The sequence below is a fragment of the Rhynchophorus ferrugineus genome, unplaced genomic scaffold (genome assembly GCF_030347505.1).
Source record: "Rhynchophorus ferrugineus isolate W39M unplaced genomic scaffold, kcgeb_rfMv2 rfM7, whole genome shotgun sequence".
Classification (NCBI taxonomy): domain Eukaryota; kingdom Metazoa; phylum Arthropoda; class Insecta; order Coleoptera; family Curculionidae; genus Rhynchophorus; species Rhynchophorus ferrugineus.
The window spans coordinates 29,515,363-29,533,288 of record NW_027472586.1 but is presented as its reverse complement, the minus strand read 5'-3'; the positions used below and the strand labels follow the sequence as shown (position 1 = coordinate 29,533,288).

General features: G+C 33.7%; 1 protein-coding gene and 5 non-coding genes across 6 annotated transcripts; 2 read left to right on the top strand and 4 right to left on the bottom strand.

The window, feature by feature from the left end:
• Window positions 1–1,501: 1,501 nt before the first annotated feature.
• Window positions 1,502–3,524, bottom strand: LOC143200359 (uncharacterized). The gene is made up of 6 exons (XM_076410835.1): window positions 3,100–3,524; window positions 2,751–3,035; window positions 2,178–2,532; window positions 1,916–2,028; window positions 1,635–1,855; window positions 1,502–1,584 (listed from the first exon to the last, which is right to left on the bottom strand). Exons 1-6 carry the CDS (start codon window positions 3,371–3,373, stop codon window positions 1,528–1,530), a joined length of 1,305 nt encoding a protein of 434 aa, XP_076266950.1. The 5' UTR covers window positions 3,374–3,524; the 3' UTR covers window positions 1,502–1,527.
• Window positions 2,609–2,680, top strand: TRNAT-UGU (transfer RNA threonine (anticodon UGU)). Its single transcript has one exon. It is a non-coding gene; the product is annotated as a tRNA-Thr (tRNA).
• A 2,929-nt stretch (window positions 3,525–6,453) lies between the features above and the next one.
• TRNAT-UGU (transfer RNA threonine (anticodon UGU)) lies at window positions 6,454–6,530 on the top strand. The gene has a single exon. It is a non-coding gene; the product is annotated as a tRNA-Thr (tRNA).
• Window positions 6,531–6,676: 146 nt separating this feature from the next.
• TRNAT-UGU (transfer RNA threonine (anticodon UGU)) lies at window positions 6,677–6,748 on the bottom strand. The gene has a single exon. It is a non-coding gene; the product is annotated as a tRNA-Thr (tRNA).
• Window positions 6,749–9,884: 3,136 nt separating this feature from the next.
• TRNAT-UGU (transfer RNA threonine (anticodon UGU)) lies at window positions 9,885–9,956 on the bottom strand. The gene has a single exon. It is a non-coding gene; the product is annotated as a tRNA-Thr (tRNA).
• Window positions 9,957–16,298: 6,342 nt separating this feature from the next.
• Window positions 16,299–16,370, bottom strand: TRNAT-UGU (transfer RNA threonine (anticodon UGU)). The gene has a single exon. It is a non-coding gene; the product is annotated as a tRNA-Thr (tRNA).
• Window positions 16,371–17,926: the final 1,556 nt, after the last annotated feature.

Below are 17,926 nucleotides of genomic sequence, written 5' to 3'. Positions count from 1 at the left end.
GGTATGTTTTCCGCGATTGATGAAGGTCATCACGTGTTCGCATTGGTTGTTTTTGAAACTTAAATTATTTTATACTAAATAGTATATAAAGTTTATGTTTAATAAATGATATATTGTATAAATGGTGTAGTTTAATTAAACATTTCATGTGACTTCTAGTCTTTTTAACTCCCGCAGACACAGATGAAACATCTAAATAAAAACCCTTAATTTATTACACATTCCAATAGGTTAAAATGTATGGTAAAAAAGGATAACGACAAAGTTCAAATTAAAAATAATTATATAAAATCGATTAAGTAGCGCCTAGTTCTTTAGTTGTAGTTGAAGTCTCTCAATTTGGTCCATTAGGAAGGAATATGTAAATGACACAGCGCCAGATTAGTAATTTATTGAATTTTGTTTCTAATTGTACCTTTTCTAGAGAGACAAAAATAGAGAAGTCTTTCATCTAGCAGGTTCCACTTATTTTGTTCCTCAAGTTGTACCATCTTAAATTTTATAACTGAGAAAATATCTTTGTAATATAATATAGAAATATATTGGATACTTATTTATATTAGTAACCTTAGCAAGCCTATTCAATTTCGAATATATATATATATATATATATATATATATATATATATATATATATATATATATATATATATATATATATATATATATATATATATATATATATGGTAGTTAGAATTATCTGTATAAACAACTTCAAAATTTGAGTACTCCGACAGTATTTGAAGTTTCTGAAATGCTTGGAAGCGAGATTCCGCTTATCTGGTTATTATAAATATGCTAATGTCTAGTTTTATTGATAGTTTACTAAAAATAACTTTGTCCACTGTGATCAGGCAACGATTATAACATTTTCTTTGAGATACGTCTCATCTTCCAATTTTAAGCTAAATAGATGTGATGCATTGCTTGCTGATTTGGTTTGATTTGAAGCTCCCAATGGCATTCTAAAGGCGGAGTTGTTAATCGATTCCACACTTTACACTTAAGTGGAAGGTAAGCTGAATTATATGGAGAACAACCATATTTTAGTATGGACCTGATTATAGATTTAGATTATAGATATTTAATATGAAATATTTATCAATCCGTGGTCTAATAGATAGGCTCCAAGGCATAATTTTAAAGAGAAGTAGTAGTGTTTGCGGCAATTTTTCATTCTACAAAAGTGAACAACATATTATTACGAGGAAAAAATTTAAATTCCGAAGAGATGGGCCATTGAGCGATGGTACAAAGACTCAATTTATATATGGCGACGAGCAAAAAGAAATATTTCGTTAAGTAAGAGGCGAATGTTAACTAGGCAATATTAAGTAGTTAATAGCAATAGTATTAGTGTAGGACTGAGAACAGTAGATCCCTGGTAACATGATAACAAGTTGCAGTTGCAATTTCTGTGTCCAAGAAAATTGTAATCATATTCCATAAAGATCGGATACGCTAATAATAATTAATGTGGAATAAAAAAATATTAAATATAAACATATTTTTAATAACTTTTTTTAGTTACAAAAATTCATTGACTGTCCGGAGCTTTATAAGCTTCTTATGTATATCCACGATCTGTAAATAATTAATGTCAGATTACTACATAAGGGGCCATTTAAACTTACCGTTTGTATTTGTTGTCCAGCTTCCTGCATTTCGCTCCTTGGCGATTTGTTTGTAGTATAACTAATCTCCATTTCCTTCAATTGTTCAACCAGATCGTTAATCAGCTTGTCCAGATTCAGTTTCGATGATTGAGCAGACTGGTTACTGAGTATGTCTGATTGTTGAAGGAATGTTTGTAGCTGGGCAGTGAGTTCTTCTCTGCTGGGTATTTTTGCATATTCTGCCCGGACAAAAAGGTATAAAACTTATTTGCTTTGTGCTATGAAGTGTTGGATATTACCTGGATATGTGGCGAATGGTATTTCGGATTGTCGGACGTTGAAGTCTTTTTCATAAAATTTTTTCGTCGTTGGAGGTGCTTTTTGGCGCCATGAAGTCAGTGCATTTAAATTCCTGTAATACATTCATTCATATTTATTGTTGTCGTTTCGATTCCTTAATATATACCGATTATTTTGATTTATCTTTTCTAATTAAGCATAAAAAATGTTTAAAAACGAAAACGGAGAAAATGTTTCTCACGTCGTTTTTCGTTCTCTTACCTTTCTTGTTGCAAAATCCTTTCCTGGTCGTTAAGTAATATCCGCAGCTTGTTCAACCAACCCTCTTTCAGCGAATTTCCTGGATTCCGATCTGGATAGGCGGCGATATCCGCTCGGTTGAAATACGATTTTAGACGAATTTTAGAGTCGGTTTTGTCGATGTTGTGGATTATTTTCAGCGGTTCATCAGTGTGGCGGATGGAAGAGATTGGCGTGTTATTTGCAGGATACTCCAGTTTCTTTACTCGTAGCATCGGCTGTAAATACCTCGGATCTGATAGTTTTTTCTGTAATTTATGTATGGCCCTCGTATTATTCGATCGAGTTTTGGTTTTCAATATTTTCTGATTTATACCTGAAAAAAATAATGTTATAAAGTGAAATGTTATTGTTTCTTCTATCACTTCCGGAGTTTAACGGTTTCAGCATACGCCTCTTTAGCTCAGTGGCAGAGCACTGGTCTTGTAAACCAGGGGTCGTGAGTTCAATCCTCACAGGAGGCAGGATATGCTGCATTTTTGTTTAATAGTTCAAAAAAAAAATCTCTTGGTGAATACTCATTTTTAAATTTACCTGTATTTGAAGACGATTTTCGTTGATTATTGTTTTTGTCGAAACTACCAATAGTCCCAGAGTCCTCATTATGTACTTTAAGTAGAGTCTCAGAATCACGGATCTCAAAATTATCCGATTTTTGATTACCTATTTGATTATCTAGTTGGTTGTGGTTAAAGTCACGTTCATATTGTTCTCGTAGAAATTTTTTAATAGCTTTGGTTCCCTCTTGAGTAATCTTTTTAGGTGGATAAACCAAAGGATTATCCGCTACTTGTAAAGCTTTTAAGTTCGGGACCAAACCTTGAATTATTTATATATACTTTCATTATAAAAGGGCGCGACTAGTAAAAATAATCTTGCTTACCGAGTTCGTTAGGTAAGGTTTTAATGTTGTTGTTGGTGAGGAGCAAGTGTTCCAGGTGGAGATGATGAGCTATACTTTTCGGGAGCGCTACAAGCGAGTTGTTCCTCAAGTCCAACCACATCAAATGTGGCAGTTTATGGAAGAAATCATCAGGCAACGTCGTCAGTAGGTTACGCTCGAGGAATAGCATCTTCAGGTTGGTCATCTGCAGTACGTTCTCCGGAATTTCGGTCAAGTCGACCTTAGAATAGTCGGATATGATATCAAATGACATTTTATCGGGGATATAAGTTGCAGAACGAAGTTTCGAAACCGGAAATTTTTCGAAAAACGACCGAAGGCGTCAACCGTTGTCGTTCGTCATTGAAACTGTCGCGGAGACCGAGGGATATAATAAATATATTTATTTAATTTCCATAGAAACCGGGTGACTCTTTGGTAAGGAAATGTATCGCTGAGGCGGTAGTGGTGACGTTACTGTTCCTTTCGCATTAATTATGTCTAGCGTTGCGCCAAGGGGTTGGTGGGGCAACAGCCATACAATATATCATATTGATTTTATATTTGTAATGTATATTTCTAAAAATTCGCGCTGTTTTATAAACCGCGATTTTAAAAGATTCGTAAAAATATACCGCAGCTATATTTGAATCCCACGTCCAAAAAAAGTATAAAGTTTTTCAATAAGAGCGGGTTCATGTTGAAATGGGTTGAAACAAGCTGTGTGTGAGTTATTAACGAAAACGGATGTCGTCATTTCGCAACTATACTATAGTATGGTGTTGATATAATGGGGACGGGGACAGACATATATATGTATATATATATATATATATATATATATATATATATATATAATAAATTAATAAAGAACATAAGATTAATAACACAAATAGGAGGGGGGGGGCTAAAAGCATAGTGTACATACAATTTAAAAATGGACACATATACAAGACTATAAACACAACCATAACAAAGTAGAGGCTCTATCCAGACATTTTTTGGAAATAAAATGTCTGTCTGTGAGGTATGATTTCAGCAGTTGAAAGTGCGTATGGGGCAAAAACTTTTTCAATTTAACATGCAGTCCAGTGTACTACACCTTGTCGAAGGCCTGAGAAATATCGAGAAATGCAGCGGAGTAATATTTTTTATCGTTTAAGTTTTTGTTAATTTGGTTGAATCTATGTATTTGTTCTATTGTTCCGTTTTTATTAAGGAAGCTAAATTGATGGTCTGGAATAATATTTCTCTCCTTTGCGATTATTCGCAGTCTCTTAATGTATAGTTTTTTGAATAGTTCAGAGATCACAGGTTTATCACTGATTTTCCCAGGTTTAAGAATCATAATGATTTAAGCCACTTTCCAAGTACTAGGAAAGTAATTAAGTCTTAGCATGGCATTAATGTTATTCATTTGCTGAATTTTTCTGCGAACTATTTTAAGATTCTTCCAGTTATTAAGTCAAGACTAGGTGCTTTTTTAGAATTCATTCTTTATCTATTGTTTGTTTTACTTCCTTAACAGTAAATTTCTCATGTGTCTCTCTCTTCTCTTACGGATATTTCAGACGGTCCGGATTTATATATTATAGGTATAGGTATTGTCAATATTATGGGGATTATGTTGTTGAGGTTTTTTAATCTTTTTTGTTACTGTCCAGAAAGAATATTCCGTCGCATCAGTTGACGTTAAGTTTTCTCAATTGTTTTGAATTCCTTGATTTTGTTCCTTATTTATTAGCTCTTTCAGTTTTTTGTGGCCTTGTTTTCCTTTGTTCAAGTTTTTCGCAGTTTTGTCTTTTCTAATTGTAGATGAAATATAATTAAACTTTTGATATGTCACGTTATTAGGTGTTGCGTACTATGCGGCTCTTGTATTTTTTTTATATTTTCTGTTGCTATTTCTGTATCTCATTCTGTTTTGAGAGGTAAATTTAGAGATATTAAATAATCACCAGTTAGTTTTGGTGTTATGCAAAGAAGGTGGGTTGGTTTTGTTAAGAATATTTGGGTTCACTGTTATAATAACTGGTGAGTCTATGGTAACACAAAAGTCTACGTGCACTTCTTTAATGGTTACACTGATGGCTTGTAATATTTTTCGCTGATTTTCTCTCTTTCACATTATTTTATATTTTCAGGAATAATTATAGATATCAGTGAAATGTGTTTCGGATACCATCATGATATCAATATTTTGTTCATATAAGAAAATTTTAGGCTCCCTGGCATGTTGCTGGAGTCCATTAGCATTCCAGACGGCTATTTTGTATTTGCTGCAATGCCTATGAGGTATTAGGCCAGCTTGGTAACGACGACGGTGAGTAAACTCATCATTGTACTCATTTGCTCCATAAGTTTACCCATCATTTCCTCTAATTTACTAATAGTACTTACAGGTTCAGTGGTGATTGGTGTTGTCTGCCTATTAGGTTGAATCTGACTGTTGGTCATTGGGAATCAGTCAACAATCAATCTGTTTCAACAGTTCACGTTTTAAATTACGTTCTCACCCTACTTTTTCAAAGTATGAGCCATGGTCTTTACTTATGTTTGTTTTAAAGCATAACAAGGATTTTTTAAATTTAAGCTTGATATTTATTTTGGTATTCTTGAAACGTTCATCTTCTTTGTCAGAATACTTTTAAGTCGATTCAGTATGAAATTTAAAATGTTGCCAATGAAGATGGATGAATGATCAGAAGAAAAGTAAATTTGGAAATTTATTTGTATCTGCAGGCCAATATGTGGGTTTGTAAATTTATAATGTTTTGCATTTAAGTTAACAGATTGTTTGTAGAATTTATTGGGTGTGCTGAGCATTGAAATCTCTTCTCTACCTCCTGCGAGGATTGAACTTACGACCCCTGGTTTACAAGACCAGTGCTCTGCCACGGAGCTAAAGAGGCTTCGTAGGCAAATTAGATCGAGATTTAAAAATGCTATGGACTACTAATGCTTCAAGGATATTATTGGAGAAGTTAAAATAGAGAGGCTAAAATTTGGCCAATCAGTTGGCAGCAATCAATTTAGTATAATACTATTACTAGGGGTGGGAAAGATGGATGAATCACCAGAAGAAAAGTAAATTTGGAATTTTATTTGTATCTGCAGGCCAATATATGGGTTTGCAAATTTATAATGTTTTACATTTAAGTTAACAGATTGTTTGTGAACTTTGTGTTTTACTATTAGAAGTTACTTTAGTTGTGGTCAAAAAATATTAAAACTATAAAAATATGATCATAATTAAGTTTCATAATATTAAAATTAATTTTAAGTTACAAATTTTTACTAATGATTATATGTTGAATCTCTTGTTGAATATATCGCTTTTTCCCGCACATATAAGTCTCTTTAGCTCAGTGGCAGAGCACTGGTCTTGTAAACCAGGGGGAGGATCGTGAGTTCAATCCTCACAGGAGGCAGCGTGATATCAAATTTTTTGTTGAATTTAGCTATATCTGCTTCTCTTATTGTTTCTATTGAACTTATCAGTTGTCACACACAGATAAAACGATTGTAGGCTTATCAATGAGATCAGAGCTAAATATAAAATATTCTAAAGTTGTTCTGCCTCCTGTGAGGATTGAACTCACGACCCCTGGTTTACAAGACCAGTGCTCTGCCACTGAGCTAAAGAGGCTTCGTAGACAAATTCGCCGAGATTTAAAAATGCTATGGGCAACTAATGCTTCAAGGATATTATTAGAGAAGTTCTTTAAGCCTAACGAAAAAGCCTAACATAGACGAGATACATTGATTATAGCGACCTTCCAACTTTTCGATACAATTTTTGTAGTACGATTTATCCTTTGCTTAAAAATAGGCCTCAGTTTTGGCGATCACCTCTTCATTCGACGAACATTTCTTCCCAGCGAGCATTATTTTGAGATCTGAGAACAGGAAATAGTCGTTGGGGGGCAAATTTGGAGAATACGGTGGACGAGGAAGCAACTAGAAGTTCAATTCATGGATTTTTGCCATCGTTTTCACTGACTTGTGATACATTGCATTGTCTTAATGAAGCAGCACTTTCTTTTTCTTTAAATTTCCGTTCTGCCGCCGTTTTTTCGGCGATTTCATCCTTCAAACGGTCCAATAACGCTATGTAATAGTCGCTGTTGATGGTCCTTCCTTTTTCAAGGTAGGCAATGAAAATTATTCCATGCGCATCCCAATATACAGACGCCATAACGTTGCCAACCGACTGTTGCGTCTTCCCACGCTTTGGAGTGGGTTCATTGTGTGCAGTCCACTCGGATGACTGTCGATTGGACTTCGGAGTTAAATTATGGAGCCATGTTTCATCCATTGTCACATGTCGACCCAAAACGTCGGGTTTATTACGCTTGATCATTTTCAAACACTGCTCCTAATCACCAACTCGGCGTTGTTTTTGGTTAAAAATGAGCTCGCGCAGCACCCACTTTGCACATAGCTTTCTCATACCCAAATATTCGTGAATGATATGATGTACACGTTCAGTTGATATCTCTAGAGTGTCTGCTATTTCATTCAATTTCAATTTACGGTCATTCAAAATCATTTTGTGGATTTTTAAAATGTTTTCATCGGTAACAACCTGTTTTGAGCGTCCACTACGTTCACCGCCTTCGGTGCTCATTTCACCACGTCTAAACTTAGCATACCAATCCTCAATAGTTGATTTTCCTGGGGTAGTGTCCAGAAACTCGGTATCAAGCCAAGTTTTTGCTTCAACTGTATTTTGTAATTGCAAATAGCAATATTTTATATACACGAGAATTTTTCACAATAACAAAAGTTGTTTCACTCAAAATGCTATAATTCACAAACTAATGATCCGACAGCTGCCAAATTTATACACGCATCTTTTGAGGGTTAAGACTAAAACATATGCATTTAATTCTAGTAGCGCCCTCTATGTGTCAGGCCGGGGACATTTCTATTAACATGTTAATATTATGACAAAAAAGATCTAAAATAGTATGAGTTCGTATTCTATAGTGAAATCTGGAAACACTATATCTTTCGATAAGGATGTGGTCTCAATTATTTGGCGTGGGGCATTAAAGTCATAATAATTTCAGAAGTAATCACATCGACTATTTTTTATGGATTTACGGGCACGACTATATTCATATTTTCAATTTTAAACTTTTGATAATACTCAATTTTTTCGCTTTTAATCCCTTCATTGTTAGGAGGTCCTTTTTTTCATTTTACTAAATAAACATAAGAGTGTTTCTTCAAAAACGAGTAATTAACTTGAAGTAATTAAAGTCCATTCATTTGAGAATATTTTTTGCTCTTTTTATTGGTAGCTTGTAAAAAGGAGCAGTACATAAAGTACAGTTATATTAAAGAATATTATAAATAAAACATTTTATGTTGTACTGTAAAAATAAAGGAAAAACAATTTAAAAAAGAAATAATATCTCGCGCTTGGCCTCTATCTCTTTTTTATTATTATTTTTTTATTAACTACAGTCTAAAAATAGAATTAAATAATACAGTGTCTAGATTTATTAGATGTTGGAATTAATTCGTAGCTTTGTATAATATTTGCAAATTGCAAATGAAACGTGAAGTAAATTCTTTGACAAATAAATTATATATGAAGGGTAAAAAAAACGGATATTGAATGAGGTTTGAAATTAGACAATGCTACTTGATTTAATAGACCAGATCTTCAAAATATTTGAAATTGCCTCCTATGACCTACAAGACCAGTGCTCTGCCACTGAGCTAAAAAAACTGTATAATTTAAATGCGAGAGTCATTATAATTAAATTCTCTGTCCGTATTTTTATTTTCAGTTTGTATTGTGCAATATTGAACAGATCTGGTTTCCTGGTGTCTCTGGAGACCTCGTCAGATGAAACAGGATCAGAGCCAACCATACGATTGTGGTTGTTCCCCATTGAGACCTGGATACAACTTCAAACAACTCAGAATTGATCTTTTTCAGTGTCAAGTACTGCTTATAACGGGGTTTAATAATTCGAACTTTAATTTCATGATACAGAAGAGGACCATAACATTTTTTCTTGGTTTCTGCGTTTAACTGCGGCAATTTTTATCAATTGTTATCTTTCCTTGGCGAAAGGTAATTTGGTGAAGATGATTTTGTTTGCGAAGTAAATCAGTAGCCTTCACCTTTTTTGTAGCTTTCCTGTCTCAAAAGCTTATTCCGTTCTCTATTCTTTTGTTTCTAAAATGCAATGGATTCATCTTTTGTCGATGGTTATGAGTTGATTTAGAATCAGTGCTTGTTCAAGTAATTAATTAGTAGAAGTAATTAAGGAATATTATGTTAAAGAATATTATAAATAAAATATTTAATGTTGTACTGTAAAAGTAAAGGAAAAATAATTTTAAAAAGAAATGATATCTCGTGCTTGCGCCGTATATTTTTTGATTATTATTATCATTATTATTATTTATTGACTACTGTCGCAAAATAGAATTGAATAATGATGTTGTAAAACGAATCACTTCTTTCTTAAATAAAAATTGTAAATGAAAGCTAAACAGAGGTAAATTGAACTGCAATTTAATAAATAAATGATTATATACTATATTATTTATATACTTTGATTAGTAAAATCTGAGACAACAAGCAATTTTCTGACAGACTCTGCGTATACATTTTATTTTGCAACTAAGGTTGAAAATTTGAGTTTATTTTATATATAAATAAAATAAAAAAACTATAATTAAACATAATAAAAGCTAATGAATGAAGTTTAACATTAGAGAATACAACTCCTTATTTGAATTTCCAAAAGATTCCAATGTGCCTCCTGTGAGGATTGAACTCACGACCCCTGGTTTACAAGACCAGTGCTCTGCCACTGAGCTAAAGAGGCTATATATAGCTGTATACGAGGTTTGTTCAAATTAAAATATTTAGGTGATTTCTAACGTTTACCACTGCTTTTAGCCCTATAGATTTTTCCAATTCGAGTTGTGCAACATTAAGGAGTCTTTGGAGAATGTAACCATAGTTTACAATGTTTAATCTGTTATCAGTTTGTGACTGACTTTTATAGGATACCGAATCTGGTACAATTTTAAGTGATACCAAGATTTTTTTTTGACTTCTAGCTCTGTTCACATCTCAAAAATTATTTTATAGAAATCGGATTCCATCAAACGCATCAAGGTAATAGGTGTGTAGGTGCCTCAAGTTATTTTTACAGCTATAAATCCGTGTTCCCATTTTAATTTTCGAATAATTATGTTTTATTTCCACAAACTTTGTGTGCACTTTATTATATTTTATATTTGTATATCTTATATATAAAATTCTCATGTCACAATGTTCGTTCCCACATTCCTCCGAAACGGCTTGACCGATTCTTATGAAATTTTTATGCATATTCAGTGGGTCTGAGAATCGGCTACTATCTATTTTTCAAAATCTTAAGTTAATGAAGGTAACCTTAAGGCATTAAAAAATACATACAACCTTAAATTTTCACTTTCCTATCACCAACCCCTGCTTTTTAATAGTCATTTTAATAATTTTATCATTTTTTATCTAGCTCGATAACATCAATTATTATCACTCGGTAAGTTGGTAGGAAATTGGATGCGTAAAAAATCACATTGAACAAATGTTTCCCGATATAAATCTCGGCAAAAACTGTGGACGTTGACATTTTGAATCTGAAGATAACACAGTTATTGCCAGGGGACTTGGTATCATATAAATCTATTGATACAGACTGGATTTGCCAGGCATGCCACCGCATAACTTACAATTGAAGGTTGGATCTCCAATTATTTTGCTTTGTAATTTGAACCCGCCACGGCACGTGCAACGGTACGCGGTTAGTCATGAAAAAATTAATGAAAAACGTTATCGAAGCCACCATTTTAAATGGCAAGGCCCGAAGTGAAAATATATTAATACCACGAATGTCTATTATACTCACAGATTTGCCAATTCAATTTAAGGGTATTTAATTTCCGATTAGATTTGCATTTGCAATGACTATTAATAAATTACAAGGCCAAATAATGTCTGTTTGTGGTTTAGAATTGAGCACACCATGTTTTTCACACGGACAATTATGCGTTTGTTTGTAAGGATTTGCTATTAACCATTAAATGATAAAATTACTCTTCTGCAGCAGTATTCTAATCAAAGCCTGGTGTAGTTTCATTTTTGTCTCAACAAGAAGTTTCATTCTATTAATCGTTTATTATAACAAAATACCATTTGCATTATGTTCTCCTTTGCCCATCTAACATCAAAAAGAGACCCTCAATTATGCGAATGTTGTGTTATTGAGTGCTGTTAAAAATGATTGGACTTAAATCAACTGTGTAAGATATTAACGAAAACCTTTTCTTTTTATTTTTAACGATTTATTTATAACTGGTCCAATCTTCAACCACTCAGCTTCACGGATCCAACTGAATTTGAGTGATGGCCTGGATTATGTTGATTTTAATAGTCGATTTATTGTTTTACTGGTATATTTCTGTGATTTCAGAAAGCTCCTCTAAAAAGTTTATTGGGATCACGATTTTGGTAGTCAATTGCCCATCTAACATCAAAAAGAGCCCCTCAATTATGCGAATGTTGAGTTATTGAGTGCTGTTAAAAATGATTGGACTTAAATCAACTGTGTAAGATACTAACGAAAAGCTTTTCTTTTAATTTTTAAGGATTTACTTATAACTGGTCTAATCTTCAACCACTCATCTTCACGGATCCAACTGAATTTGAGTGACAGCCTGGATGTTGATTTTAATAGTCGATTTATTGTTTTACTGGCATATATCTGTGATTTCAGAAAGCTCCTCTAAAAAGTTTAGCGGGATCACGATTTTGGTAGTCAATTCAAATTACTTATAGAGATATTCAAACTATTTCATTGGGGCATCCGCTATGTAGCACATAGTTTCGTCTTGTTGGAAATTCTTGTCGCATATATGGGTAGTTTAATTTCGGTTGAAAGAGCCGGATGACAGGCGTCTTCTTCGAAAAGCTGCGAACCAATGCAACCACCGGCAAAATGCGCATTACACAGTAACTTCTTGTTGAGGTATTTACACCTGGTGATCTTCATGTGGATTTGCCATGAGTGTTTAAATAATAAACAACAGGAAAAACATAATTCGCCAATACAATATGACAAATCGGCCAGTATCAATCCATTCTTATTGAAGAAACTAAATCTAAAAAAACAAACTAAAATATATTCTACCGATAAAAATATGTTTGTTTCGGTACAGAAATTTTGCAAGCGCTGATTTAATTCACTAAGTCTCCACAGGGTAGCGTCTTGTAGTAGATACAGGACCACTTCTATATGAGCTTTACACATCCCAGTATCAGAGAACAGTACTAGGAATATTTGCCAACGACAGATCCAAGGCTAAGAAATAGTTTAAGTGAAGATAACAGGATCCATAAATAGACTAGACTGGAATATTCAGCTTAATAGATCGAAATTGCTCTACGTCAAATTTGCGTTATGGCGAAATGACAAGAATTTTACTATATCGCTTGAGGGATGCCCGATTTCTCGGCCTCAGAATAAGTGGAAAAATAAGTCAATTGAAAAGTTCCCCGCCTGACACATAGATGGTGTTACTAGAATTAAATCCATTTGTTTTTTAGTTAGCCCTCAAAAATGCGTGTATAAATTTGACAGCTGTCGGATCATTAGTTTGTGAATTATAGCATTTTGAGTGAAGCAACTTTTGTTATTGTGAAAAAAATGGATAAAAAGGAATTTTGCGTGTTGATAAAATATAGTTTTTTGAAGGTTGAAAAAATACAGTTGAAGCAAAAACTTGGCTTGATGCCGAGTTTCCGGACACTGCCCCAGGAAAATCAACCATCAAGGGTTGGTTGTTAAGACATAGTGACATGAGCACCGAAGAGGGTGAACGCAGTGGACGCCCAAAAGAGATCTGTGCAAAGTGGATGCCGCGCGAGCTCACTTTTGAGCGAAAACAACGACGAGTTGATAATTCGGAGCAGTGTTTGAAGATGATCGAGAGTAATAGCTTTTTTTGTCCGAGCTTTTGCGTCGATATGTGACAATGGATGAAACATGGCTCCATCATTTCACTCCGAAGTCCAATCGACAGTCCGAAGCGTGGGAAAACGCAACAGTCGGCTGGCAAGGTTAGGGCGTCTGTATTTTAGGATGCGCATGGAATAATTTTCATTGATTACATTGAAAAAGGAAGGACCATCAACAGCGATTATTACATAGCATTATTGGACCGTTTGAAGGACGAAATCACCGAAAAACGGCCGCATTTGAAGAAAAAGAAAATTCCGCTTCACCAAGACATTGCACCGTGTTAGAAGTCAGTGAAAATGATGGCAAAAATCTATGAATTGGGATTCGAATTGCTTCCTCATCCACCGTATTCTCCAGATCTGGTCCCCAGAGACTATTTCCTGTTCTCAGATCTCAAAAGAATTCTCGCTGGGATGAAATCTCGTCGAATGAAGAGGTGATCGGCGAAACTGATATTGGTATATCTGTCAATAACAAGGTCTATTTGAGATTAAAGGATGCACTAAAACATCAGGTCGACTAAGACAAGTTCTTCGATTAATTACTAAAACTTATGGCTAACTAATGAAGAATAGGACTGACCTCGAAATTAAATGAGTCTGCGAAGTTATCCAAGATTTCGCCTTATAGCACGAAATAGCTCTACTAAATCATACCAACGTGGAAGCAACTACTGGATAATGCGCAGCGAATCAGAAGATTGAAGCGAACCAGATCACATGAAATTAGCAGTAGTTTAATTCAAATAATTTGAGAAATATATACTAATATATTTATTCCGCACTCGTCTTGTAATAAAAAAATTAAAGAACGCTGTGTTCAAGTAAAAAAATTAAAAAGTTCAGATAAAGAACATGGGAACAAAGGATATCATGATATATTATTAACAACTGATGAATTTAAACAAACCCTTGAAGTAGATACCAGATAATAGATCGATAATTATATATACGGAAATATTACAAATCCTGGCAGACATATAAAAATATTAGCTAGTCAGTATTTTCCAAAAGGAAAAACACAATTATTTTTCAAGCAACTGCAGTATTTGGTCATATTTTTGTTACTAATATTTTTAACAAATTTTTATTTGCAGTAAGATTAATTTGATGAGTGTTATCGAAACATTATTTTATGTGCAAAGAAAATCTTCAGTCGTCACCAGTTTTATACCTTGTTTGTCTGCAAAATCTTGACTATTGACTATTTTTTCATTTCTAAAATGCAGTAGAGTATTCACTTTTTATCGATAGTTATGTAATGATATAGTATTATGACCAAAAAGCTCTAAAATAATATTAGAGTTGTATTTTAAGTGAAATCTGGTAACGGGCCTAACACATAGATGGCGCTAGTTTTATCGCATTCATTGCGTTTTCAGTTACTGCTAACCTTGAAAAGAAAGCTGTTAAAATTTCATGATATTCTACAAATAAGTTTGTGAGTCTTTACACTAAGAGTAACTACTTTTATTATTTTCAAAACAATGGATCAAAAATAATTTCGTGTTCTACACTGGTTCTTGATGCGAAAAAATACTGTTCCAGCGAAGCAATTGCTTGAAAAGTGTCTTAAGGACTCCGCTCCATCCGCAACAACAATAAAACGTTGGTTTGCTGACTTCAAACGTAGTCGTAGAGACATTGATGATGCAGAACACAATGGACGTCCAAATGATGTGCTAACACCAGAAAACATACAAAAAATCCACAAAATTATTTTGAATGATCGAAAATTGATGTTACGTGAGTTAGCTAACATCGAGATATCAAATGAACATGAGCGTTTGACTATGAGAAAGCTCTGTTCAAAGTGGGTAAGGCGTTTGCTCACTGTTGATTAATAATAAGAACGTGTTGATGATTCTGAGCAGTGTTTGGCCATGTTTAAACGTAACGAACCACAATTTTTGCATCGATATGTAACAATGGATGAAACATGGATCCATTGCCTCACTCTGGAATCAAAACGATCGTCATCTGAGTGCACAGAAACTGGTGAACCTCGTCCAAAACGCCCGAAAGCACAGTAAACGGATGGAAAGGTTATGGCCTCGGTATTTTGGGATGTGCGTGGTGTAATATTCATCAACTATCTTGAGAAGAGAAACCATCAACAGTGAATATTTTATAGCGTTATTGGTGAGTTTGAAGGCCGAAATTGCAAAAATTGTTGCAAGAATTGAAAGAAACAGCGCATATGGCAAAGAAAAAAATTGTGTTTGGTCAAGACCACTCACCGTGTCACAAGTCAATCAAAACAATGGCAAAGCTACATGAGTTGAACAATTGCTCCCACAGCCACCGTATTTGGCAGATTTGGCTTCCAGTGACCACTGGCTATTTGCAGACCTCAAAAAATGCTCACCGGTAAGAAATTTCGGTCCAATGACGAGGTGATCGCAAGACATAAATCGTTCTACAAAGATGGTACTGAAATGTTAGAGTGGCGCTGGAATGATCGTGTGGCTCTTGTTGAATAAAGTCAATTTTGAAAAAAAAATAACGCGTTTTCTTTGTTACACCCGGGACTTTTCAACATATGTGTTAATTAGCGATAAGTCTGCGGTTTCAACTGTTTCAACGAATCAAAATCATAATAATTTCAAAAATAATAATATCCATGTCTATATTTTGTGGATGTACGGACAAGACTAAGATCTTACTTTCAATATTAAATTTTTGATAACAATATATTTTTCGGTTTTAGTCCCTTCATATTTTTTCATTTTATTAAATAAATAAAAGGGTGTTAATACAAAAATAAGTAATTAGCTTGACGCAATTAAAGGCCATTCGTCTGAGAATATTTTTGGTCTTTTTATATTCAGCTTGTTATTAAATAACATTATAAATAAAATATTTTATGTTGCACTGTAAAAGTAAAAGAAAAACAACTTAAAAAAGAGATAATATCTCGTATTTGGTCTCTATCTTTTTATTATTTTTGAAAATTAACTACAGGTATTTTACTAGTTTAATTAGAAGTTACTAGAGTAATTAATTCGTAGCGTTGTAAAAAAAATTGAAAATTACAAATGAAATCTAAACCGGGCTAAATTATCTTATAAATAAATTATATACGAAGGGTTAATAAAAACAGAAAATGAATGAAGATACGATCTGATTTAATAGATCAGATCTTCAAAATACTTCAAATTGCCTCCTATGAGGATTGAACTCATGACCCCTGGTTTACAAGACCAGTGCTCTGCCACTGAGCTAAAGAGGCTATATACATCTGTATACGAGGGTCATTCAAATTAAATTATTTTAGCTATTTCTCGATTTTTCTCCACTGCTTATAACTCTTATACAATTTTTTTCAATTCGTATTGTAGAATTTCGTCAGACTTGGGACGCTAGTTTGTCTCTAACTTAGCTCTAAAATAGCGTCACAGCAAACTATACGATTGTGGTTATTCTACAATAAAATCTGGAAACACTGAACTTTGCGAAACTTATTACAAAATCATAATAATTTCAGACATATTCACATCCATGTTCATATTTTGTGCATATTTTGGATATATATTAACACAAAAGCAGTTTAGATCGTTTTTAGTGTTAACCACTTCTTAGTCGCTTGTTAATTTTGTTATTTATCTCTAATAAACCTATTATTAATACTCAAACCCAAATGATTTAGGCGTATTCGTCAGAGAACATTTTTTATTATTTCTACAAGTAAAATGTACATAAAGTACAGTTATAACTAAAAAAAAATGTGCAGTATTAAATAATATTATAAATAAAGTATTTTTGCTGTACTGTAAAAGTAACAATTTAAAAAATAAATAATATCACGTGCTTGCCATTTATATTTTTTATTATTTTTCAATAATAGCCACTAAAAATCACTAAACGTTGATTTAAATCTTGTTCGTAAATTCAAAGAGAAAAAACACAAGTATTTTCAAGCAACTGCCTGTCATATTTTTCTTATTAATATTTTAAACATATTTTTATTTGCGCTAAGATAAATTTGATGAGCGATACCGAAATTTACGGTAACGAAACGTCGAGATGGGGAGATGCAAAGGCTTTGTTCGGGATAGTACTTTATATCCCTCTACAAATTACTGTTGACAATTTATTTAAATGATGCAAAGCGACCTGGCGTGGAAGGGGGTCGGAGATATCTCCCTATTACGACCCTCCTTTACTGTGGGACCATTTCCTCGCACAAATTCAGGCAGCGTCTTTCATCCATCCTCGCCAAAAACCGAAATCATCTCGGCGGCGTGCTGATTATTTTATTTATTATTTATCTATTGGGTTGTTTGTGCTATACCAGGGGAGACCACACACGACAGTTCAATTGTTAACCGTGACCGATCCAACCGCAAAGCTATTGAGACTGTACAGAAACGGTTCGTTTTGTGCTCATTCGGATGCGGATATTATACCTGTCATGAATAGGGTAATGATGTTTTGATGAGATCGATGCCAAGGAAATTAAAATGTACTAGTTGCGTAAGGTAATGTGTTACAATTGGCGGGAAACTTTTTGGAAATATGGGAAGTGTAATATTGGAAGTATAATAAAACGTGGGGCAAAAATACCGCTACCTATAACGTTGCTCATAGAAAAGATAAGTAAGTTTGGTTTTCATAAAAAGTTTACTTGGTCTTTACATTTTTTTTGTTATGATTGATAAATTATATCGGCTAAATGGTGACTGCGACTCGCTATGCAACTTTCGACACATTTTAAGGCATTTTTCATGACACCCTGCAACACCTAAGACTGAATTTCTTCAATTTCGTGACAAATTTTGTCTTTTA

Coding starts and splice junctions, on each gene's coding strand:
- LOC143200359 (XM_076410835.1), bottom strand. CDS start 3,373: ATGTCATTTGATATCATATCCGACTATTCTAAGGTCGACTTGACCGAA. Junction 3,036..3,099: donor AACCTTACCTAACGAACTCG/GTAAGCAAGATT, acceptor AAATAATTCAAG/GTTTGGTCCCGAACTTAAAA. Junction 2,533..2,750: donor AAAATCGTCTTCAAATACAG/GTAAATTTAAAA, acceptor TATTTTTTTCAG/GTATAAATCAGAAAATATTG.